This window comes from Ananas comosus, linkage group 16 (genome assembly GCF_001540865.1).
Source record: "Ananas comosus cultivar F153 linkage group 16, ASM154086v1, whole genome shotgun sequence".
NCBI classification, from domain to species: domain Eukaryota; kingdom Viridiplantae; phylum Streptophyta; class Magnoliopsida; order Poales; family Bromeliaceae; genus Ananas; species Ananas comosus.
This window is the reverse complement of record NC_033636.1, coordinates 7,559,396-7,569,261: the sequence shown is the minus strand read 5'-3', so window position 1 is coordinate 7,569,261 and position 9,866 is coordinate 7,559,396. Positions and strand designations below refer to the sequence as shown.

The 9,866-nt window shown below is 36.8% G+C and overlaps 1 protein-coding gene across 3 annotated transcripts; it reads left to right on the top strand.

Moving 5' to 3' along the window:
- LOC109721876 (E3 SUMO-protein ligase MMS21) lies at positions 1,940–8,108 on the top strand. Of its 3 annotated transcripts, XM_020249683.1 has the most exons (8): positions 1,942–2,169; positions 2,259–2,330; positions 2,458–2,568; positions 3,731–3,841; positions 6,288–6,427; positions 7,065–7,150; positions 7,232–7,404; positions 7,487–8,108. In XM_020249683.1, the coding sequence occupies exons 1-7, from the start codon at positions 2,077–2,079 to the stop codon at positions 7,369–7,371; spliced, it is 753 nt and encodes a 250-aa protein (XP_020105272.1). In that variant the 5' UTR covers positions 1,942–2,076; the 3' UTR covers positions 7,372–7,404; positions 7,487–8,108. The 3 variants fall into 3 exon arrangements, with proteins under 3 accessions (XP_020105273.1, XP_020105272.1, XP_020105271.1); XM_020249682.1 differs by having other exon boundaries at positions 1,943–2,169; positions 7,232–8,108; XM_020249684.1 differs by lacking the exon at positions 3,731–3,841 and having other exon boundaries at positions 1,940–2,169; positions 7,232–8,108.

Below are 9,866 nucleotides of genomic sequence, written 5' to 3'. Positions count from 1 at the left end.
CAGTTGTTACTCCTGTTTTGCAGAGCCACAGGTGCCGGCTGCTGCATCTTCCGCCGACCAGGATCGAGGCAAGGGCGTTGCGAGCTAGAGCCTTACCCGACAGTCAGAGATAGAGGCTTTCCACTACTGCAGGTAGTTGTTGTTTTGGAGTTTATGTATATAGTTGTTTAACTCGCCAGTGCAAGTAACCTTGTATTTTGGATTCTAGCTATGTATATGAAACTCAGTTATTTAGTTTTTTTGAGCAGCTCTATACTACTGTTTGTAGTATCGTATTTCTACAGGTACTTTGACGCTTCGTATACAAGAAAAATTTTTTTGTATACGGCGGATTTGTCGGCGTGCCCGGGGAACGAGATATCCGGGGCGTGACATCAAATTAACGATCCACACCGTTAAATATGATCTAGGGTATATGAAGTTCTTATGAATAAAATTTTAGTTTTTTTCAACATCGTTTATTTAGTAAATAAATTATGTCAAAATGGACGGTGAAAATTGAATAATCTTTAAAATTTGAGTATAGGACTTTTAAATTCAAGATCAAGAATGTTAACCTTAATCTAGATAGTTTAAAGTATTTTTTATCAAAATTTGAAGAAATTTAGATTCTTCTACACCGTTAAACTCCAAACTCGCTATAGCAGCCATTGAAAATTGACAATTTTGAAATTGTTTGATCATAAAGTAAATTATGTCGAAAAAATATAAAATTTTATTTCTAAAAACTTTAAATACCCTAAATCAGTTTTAACGGTGTAGATCGTTGATTTGAACACCTTAAGATCGAAAACGAGACTATAGTACCGAAGCCCCGGTACTATATTTATTTATTTATTTTTTTTTGAGATATAGGTAGCACGCTACCCGCTTCGTTTATTTCATTTAGAAATAAACTTAGCTAGAAATGTGAATCAACTAGAATTCGAACTTGGGTCTCGGGTACCAACCACAAAGCCCTTTGCCACTTGCTCTAGGGACGGTCGGTGAGCCCCGGTACTATAGATAGTATAGGAGACTAGCTCTCTCTCTCTCTATATATAGAGTCCGGCCGGGTACTATCGGTAGCACCAAGGATTTGGTGCTATCGAGTTTTTCACCGTTAGATTTAACCCTTTGATTAGTTTTACCTGCTAAATTATACTATTCAACCAACCACTCACTCAACCCTTGGGGGCCTACATCATCCTAACCATCCATTTCTCAATCCAAGGGTTAAAAAATCAATAGCACCAATAGCTTAGTGCTATTGATAGTATTCCAGCTTAGTTCTCTCTTTCTCTCTATCTCTTTCTCTCTCTCTCTATATATATATAGAGAGAGAGAAAGAGAGAGAAGGGTTACTGTGCAATTAGGAGCACAGCTGCCCTTGTATTCTTAACTTTGTAACCACCGATCAAGTTTGATGGGTGGTTAGAATGAGAAAAGAAGGAGATATTGAAGAGAAATTCAAGGATGGGATAAATTGAGACACCTAATTTCTTTCCAATATCTGCTTCATCTTTCATTCTAACCACTCATCAAACTTAATCGGTAGTTACAAAGTTAGGAGCACAAGGGCTGTTGTGCTCCTAATAGCACAGTAACCCTACTCTCTCTCTCTCTCTCTCTCTCTCTCTCTCTCTCTNTTCAATATTTTATTTCCCTTCTATTTATTATTTTTTAAAAATTATTTTGATATATTTATCTCAAATCTTTTTTCACATAAATCTTTATAAAATAAATTGTCGTTTCAATAAATTTTATTTAAATAAAATTAACTATTAAATTATTTGTATATAATTTTTACTTAATTAATAATTAGACTTATAAAATTATTTTAAAATAAAAAAAGTAAAATTTATTAAAATAATATTTTTATATCGGCAGCAACGCGCCGGTATTTCGCCGGTACTAATGAAATAGAATTTGAAGTTTTTTTTTTTTCTTTTTTTTTTTTTGAATATCGGAAAAAATTTAAAAATTTTGAAACAAAACACCTTTATTTTCAATTCTCCCTAAACAATTTTGGTGAGGGGAAAGAAGAAACGAAGAGTGACGACGACGACGACCACGACGACGACGACGACGACGACAATGGCGGCCTCCACCTCGCGCCCCTCCGCCGCCGCATCCCGAATCGCCACCGCCGCCGCCAACGTCTCCTCCGAGAACCAATCCCTCATCGCTGTACCAATCCCCACCCTCTCCCAACCCTAAAACCCTAAACCCTAACCTCAATGTCTATTCTAATCATCTTCTCTTTTGAATCCGCACAGGAGATTCGGAAAGCCCTAGGAATCATCAAATCCGTGGCTGTGGACCTCGAGAGGGAGGAGAAATCGGAGAACGTAAGGGTTTCATTGGGTTCTAAAACCCTAATCCTACTTAATCTCCTCTATTCGAGCATCTGTTAGCTTCGCAAACCCTAGACATTTGCGGCTCTTTCGATTTGGCGTCCATTGGTGCTGTTTGCAGGTGAAACAGTTGGAAGATGCGGTTTTGAAGCTCCTGGATACGTACGATGGCTGCGTCCGGTTCTCTGAGGCGGTCCAAATTGTTAGCGGTGACTACCAGCCTTCTGATCAGGTGCTTCTGACACTCAGGAGATGTTTGGTTGAATATAGTTGTAAATGCTGGGTGTGTGTGTATAGTTGAGCTGGAATGCTATTAGTAGCAAATGAACTCTGTTGCTACCGATTTGTTGTCGATGATGGAGCTTCCAAATCGATGATCGGCACTGTTGAATATAATTTAGACCATAGACCATTTAAGCTATCCGAAAACCGATTTGTTTTCGATGATGGAGCCTTAAAATCTATGATCGGCACCGTTGAATTTGATCTAAACCATTTAAACTATCTAAAAATTAAATTTTATATTTTTCTGATATTATTCTCTTGTCCATCAAGTGGACACAAAAATGAATATCTTTTAAAAAATGGTGATGATAGGAGTTTTGTAATCAAAATCAAGAGTCTATATCTTGTGTTAAGTAATTTGAAGAATTTTCTAACCAAAATTCAATTGATTTAGATATCTTTACGGCATTAAATGAGAAAAATGCCTCATATCGACCATTAAAATTATAAATTTTGAAACCCTTTGATCATTAGGTCAATAATGTCGAAAATATTTGAATTGGTTTCTAGATACTTCAGTTGGTATAGATCATGTTCAACAGTACTGATCGTCGATTTGGAGACTCCATCATTAAAAACAAATCAGTAGTAACGGAACCCGTTTGCTACTAATAGCATTCCAGCTCAACTCTCTCTCTCTCTCTCTCTCTCTCTCTCTCTATATATATATATATATATAGTTGGATTTATAGCAGGTACAATTCCATATATCTTGATTGGTTGTATGTCGTTGAGAGTACTGCAATTATGAATTCTTGTTTGGTTGAATGTAATTAGAAACTGTACTTAAAAAAGTATATCATTCTATATACGAGATGATGGTATAATCCTTAATGTTGGAAAACTTTTCTTTTTTTTAAAAAAATTGTTTAAAAGATGATCTGTGAAATTATTATCTTCAATTGCTACAACTGAGGTCGATTTTGATGCGGTTCCATCTGCAATATTCGGGCCTCCTTTTGCACTTCCGGCTGCAGCATTGAATGCTGATACAATCATACAACCAATGTATTTGGGAATTTGATTTGTAGTGCGAAAGCAACCGCATGCAGCCAAATAATTTTTAACTTTTTTTAACTTCATTTCTTATTTGGTTTGATGGGCTGCAGCCAACTGATTTCAAAAAGCTACTGGAGAATGAGGTTGCTAAGCTTAAGTCAGCATCGCTGTCTATGCCAAAAACCAATCCTCTATATCGGCAGTTCAAGGAAGCTATTTGGGTATGCATTTGGATTTTTTTCCCCCCCTAAAATTCTCATCTATGGAAAAATTTTCAAGCATGTTTGATAGATGGATGATTCTGATAAGATATTATCTGCAGCTATTTGTCAAAGAAAGATTTGTTATTAGGGCATTGAAGAATTTCATTTGGATACCAATTACTAAAAGAGAACTCCATTGCACATAGAGTTTGATAGTTCTGACTTGTAAACTTTAATTATACAACACTCTTTGTTTTTGGGAGTGAATGCTTCTACAAACACTTTAATGTAGGGTGTGACATGAGGGGTATAATGTGGTTTTAAAAGGTCATATGTTCTCTATCTTATACAAGATAACATTAACCATCATGCAAGTGGATTTGGTATAGCACAGAGCAACTCTAATTTAGCAATACAGAAATCAACATGCACAACTTCATATTTATTCATGAGAAATGAATCTGAATAAATGAGTCAGACTTTGATCAAATTGGATAGGGAAGGTAGAAAGACTGGTTATGGCCTTTCGTGGCCTGCGTAGACCCAAATATGTTTGAAAGAAGCTGCAGAGAAAACTCAACAGTACATAAAATTGAATTGGCGGGACTAAATTTAAGAGAAAAAAGAGAGAAATTAGCAAGATTAATTGGGAGGCAAGAGTAGCAGGAATTTGAGGGAAAAGACATACGAAAGAGAAGATAAAGAAAGAAAACTAGCATTCAACCACCATACACCAATTGAGTTACTATTGTTAAATACAAGGCCATCTGCTTTGGTTGTGTTGGAATACTTACATAAACAAAAGCGTAGGATCAGATCGTCCTTTTCTTTTAGTTGTGGATTAGATTGCCGATCAGCAAGCACCTACTAGAGATCACGCCACAAATCCGCCCCTTAGAAGCTTCGTTCGTCAAGTAGGGAAGGAGAGAGGAGAAAGGAATCGGAAGAATAGGAAATCGACATAACCTCCTGCATATACGAGGAGATGAAAACCGTTGCCTCTTTACCCACTTTCTAATTTGAATAAATGCCCTATTAAGCTAATGGGTTCAGGTCGACCTGCTATGGGCGCCCGACCCAGAACCACTAATTAACAGGCCGAAATACATGTCCATGGGAAACTTGCATCTAGGCTCTTTTTCACTTTGTCTATGACTTCTATCAATCCTTCAGAGTAAGGAATATCCATTTGATGTTTTCCTTCTCAAAGTAATTGTTTCAAGTTGGCTTAAAGAACCAAAAGCAATCTACTTGGATACATTTTCACCAGGACCTGCTCAAATTTTATTGAAACAAACATTTTATATTGCCGCTTGAATAATAATTCTAGACCTTTCCTGTGATTTGGTTTTTTATTGAAGATATCTGCTGACTTTTGAAGATGCTTCAGCCGACTTTATATACTCCAAGGGAACCTTTTCTTTTAGACTTATCTATTGTTGAAAACCCAACATGTTGCTATATGACAGTATTTCAGTTAGAAGGAAAAGGCGAACATCCTAAAATAACTTTCAAGATGGACCGATGAGACCTGTTCATAGTCCATTCAAGTCCTCCACGTCAATCGTCATAGAAGATGTTGGATTGCTTTGATTGAAGTAACTATGGTCTACACTGCATTTTACTCAAAGAAATAATAGAGCTTTCTATTTGCCTGTTGTTAACATTTGTGTGTTTCAAAAGTTGTTTATTGTAGAAACCGAGTAGGCTTGAAGACTCTATTAATGCGAAAAGCCAGTCATACAGCATGCTAGAGAACTTACTAGAAAACAATGTATTAACCATATGAAAGGTATTTGCGCTTTGGCACTTCTTTGGAGTTAACTGGAGCAAGCAGGGTAATGTATATCCAGTTTTAATTAGTGATTAGCCAAACTTGTACGGAAGGAATATTTTGCCCCGAAATCATGGTGAGGCAGAAGCCTGCCCTTTTCCTCTCATCTGTGGATTGTTGCCACTGAGCATCTTGAAACATTCATCACTTCAACGATTTTGCAACAACATCAATGGATGGTTTCATCTTTACATACTTTTTTCTTCATTTTTGTAAATTTCAAATTACTGGGAGATATTCGAGGAGGCTAGAATGGAACTAAATATTAGAAGTGTAATTAAGAGATATAGACAACTTCAGGGCCTTAGACTGGTATTCTAGGCTTTGGCATAGAGCAAGAAAGAAATACTGAAAAACTGTTTATGCACAACGATATCATGCTGATCTTCAGCTTTATATATTTCACATATGAGTAGAACTGCAATATGTTACTTGCATAATCTGTTCATACAAAAACCACTTTCACCCTACTGCAAAGGACTGTAATATAATAGCGAAATTTTTATTTCCTTTATTGCAACATTACCACCTTATGGAATTTTAACTGGCGGCTACTAGAAGTATTATACTTCAATTTACATGTTTAGTTCTGTAAATGATTATTTATTTAACTATGTAACTTACTTGCAGAATGTCCATCATGCTGGTCAACCGATGCCCGGTGAAGAGCAAGAAGAAGTTGTTATGACCAGTACCCAGTGTAACCTCTTAAACATCACATGTCCGCTAACCGGGAAGCCTGTAATTGAGTTAACGAATCCAGTTCGTTGGTAAAGTTTTCCTTCAATATTTACTAATTTAGTTGTACAACCTTATGCTTCTGGTGTATATTCAACCTAAACAATCGATTGAGCCTAGAAGTATAAATTGTATATTTAGCAAAATGCTACAATGTTAGTTAGACATGTTATGTTGATGGTTGCAAATTTTTTTTATCATTTTGTTAAAAATTGTTGATTTGAAGCCTTAGTGATCTTTGATTCGATAAAGTCCTTTCTCAAGTCGACTGTCGACATTTCAAAATTTTTGTTGAAGATATATTTTTTTTGTTTTCTGTGTGATTCTTTTCTGTTTTCTTTTATGTACCCAAGAATTAAGTTTTAATGCTTTGATATCATTTAATTCATAATCTCGTGTGGTGGGATTTCTTATACTAGGTATGCTTGCTGTCTTTTGATTTATCCATCTAAATTGTCTTCTTGATCCTTTTATTTTTCCCTTTAAACAAAACAGTCGTAGTAATTTCTTGTTCTCCTCACATGAAATTACTAGGACATAATCATGGTGGAAAAGCAAATATTGGTTCTTTTTACTCTATCAAGAAAAAATATCCCTTGGCTTGTGGCATATTTTGTTGCACATTTTATTTTAACATTGATGGGAAGCCTTTTGTTATTGTCATTGCAGTGTGGATTGTAAGCACATTTATGAAAAGGATCCAATAATGCATTACATAAGAACTATGAAACCACAACCTCGATGTCCAGTTGCAGGTAAAGTTCATTGCTCTTCTTTTCCTTTTATTTTCCTTTCTTCCACAAGACTCACCTGACTAAGTTTATCTGCTTGCTCAGGTTGCCCGAAAATTTTACAAGTGGGAAGGGTGGTTTGTGACGCTTTGCTTCCTATCGAAATCGAGGAGATGCGTTCAACAGAGACTGCTGCTGTACACTCTACAATAGTTGAGGATTTCACTGAAGTTGACGATGAATGATATGGCGGTTTACAAGCCTTACAGGTTGCCATGGTAACATACGGAGAGCGTCTATCTAGCTCTTATTGATTTCTACATCTTGTTCCCTATGTTGATATGTTTATGTTCCCTGTAGATGGACATGCTGACTGACCCCTAACATGTAAACCCAGAACTCGCTAAGCAGAAAATATCGTACTCCCATAACACAAATCATATAGTTTCTTGTTCTATTAGACATTTAAAATAGCTTATTACTTGAAAATTGGCATTTTGAGGAAGGATTATCTTGATGAGTTGGTGTGGTCAGAACTAAATGAGATAAAAATTAAGCAAGCGGAAAAGATATGATTGCCTTGAGAAAAATTGTGGGCGATGCATTGAATTGGGTTGAATGATTTCGTTCCTCCCGATTCTCACAGTTAATACTTTGTCGAGATAAGATAAGCACCGCCCATTTTAAAGTGGCTTGAACCTCCTCACATTTGAATAGTGATAATTCTTGTCTTTGGGATGAGATATTTTCCTGAGAGATCATTTTAGACTTGTGTAGGGTGTGTATTAGTGGATTTATATGGATCACATGAAAACCTCGCAATCCGTATTCTGTCCATGAAAGGTTGGGTGTAGAGTGCATGTTTCCCATCTCGTCAAATTATGGTCAGTATGAGGATCCTTAGTTTTCAGAGGATTTACATTTCCTGGTTCGGATACATGTACGAAGTTTTTAGAGTGTTTTGTTTTGGAAATGGATTCTATGCTCAGATCTTTTTCATGTCTGATAGCTTGGAAGAATTCGAGTTCTGATGCTGTATATCCAACTAGCTGCTAACTTAAATTTAGCTGATTCTTGTATCCTTCTCCCTCTCTGCTGATTATGTTTTACTATTTGATTAGTATTATTTTTTACAACTAAAAGGTACCCTCAATTGTTCTATCTGCAGTACTGTATGTTAAATTTGACTTTCCATTTTGGAGTGTAGCAAAATTTCTGAACTTTTTAGTTTGCAACTTTTACTTGGTCTGATGTTTTTGTGAACTGAATTGGCATTAGTTTTGAGCAGTTAATTGTCAGCAGGATGCACAGTTTCTAAAACGAATGTAAAGCAGTTCAATTAAGCAGAGGTACAGTTAGGGCATGTTTGGTTTATGATTAAAATGAGAATGAAAAATGGAATTGGTATGAGAAATGAAATGGGGAGTCGTCTAAAAATATTTGGTTCATTATTATACTAAAAATGGAAATGGACACTTGGGATATCTAAAATTATTTTGTGAGAGGATTTTGATTTAGGGAGAGAAGGGTGATGAAAGGAGCGGAGTGGGGGATGCTTGTACAAGGTTTTAAATGGTTTACTCCAGAATGGGCTAATTCAAGATTCAGAATCGGATCGGAGATAAATGGATTGAGTCATCTCACTTGAACAGAGATCAAAGTCTAATTTTTATAAAATAAACAATAACTATCGAAATAAGTAAACTTTATTTTCATTCCAGGAACCAAACAAGTCCGTAGTTTTAATGACGTATCCATACTCATCCCATTTGGGGCAGACTGTCGGGGGGATCCGGGCCTACAATATTCGGGCCTCACTGCATTATCCGGGCCAGCCCATATTATCGGGGCCGAATCGGGAGCCGGCCCAGTCCGGCCCTTAGGCCCGGAAGGTAAAGGCCGTGCTCTGGTCGGCCCCTTAAAGTTTTTATTTATTTCTTTTTTTTTTTTTTTTTTTTTAAAAAGTATTTAAAATTGTTGCCTTGGATCTTGGGGTTCAGGCCATGCTGGCTCGGCCGGCACGGCCGGGCCACGGATCTCTCCTTGGCCCAGTACTGCCCAGGTTCGTATCGGGCCGTGCCATGCTGGCCGACGGGCTCAAGAAGAGAGACCCAGCATGGCCCAGGTCGGGCCGGCCCGGAACAGGTGTTACAGCATCCGTACCGTTCTGCAGTCCGGCCCTGAGGCCGTGGGCCGTTCTGTTCGTTTTACATCCCTACCTACAGGCCTCTCCCGGGAAAAAAAAAAAAACTACTTAAAAAAAAAAAGAAAGGAAAACTTCAAAACCCCCTGTGGTTTCGCACGTTTTCACTTTAATACCATGTGGTTTAAAGTGTATTAATTTATTTCATTTTTTTTCTTTTTATTATCAATTTCATTGTTTTTTTTTCTTAAATGAGTGAAAAAAATTAAAATTAAAGGGTACTAAAGTGAATATTTGGTAAACCTAGATGAATATCTGAAGTTTTTTGTATATAATTTAACGAAATGTTAACGAAAAAACTGCCGAAAAGATAAAAGTGAAATTACAGGGCACCAAATTGATACACTTTAAATTATAAAATACTAAAGTGAGAAAGTACGAAATTACATGAGGAGTTTTTGAAGTTTTGCCATAAAAGAACAACAGAAATCAAGCTACCAAATCCGCGCCGAGTCGCTGACGGTACTACCGCAGCCTCTCACTGCGTTGCTCCAATGCTGCGCCAAAACTACCTCTTCTTTTTAGCCGTCAGATATT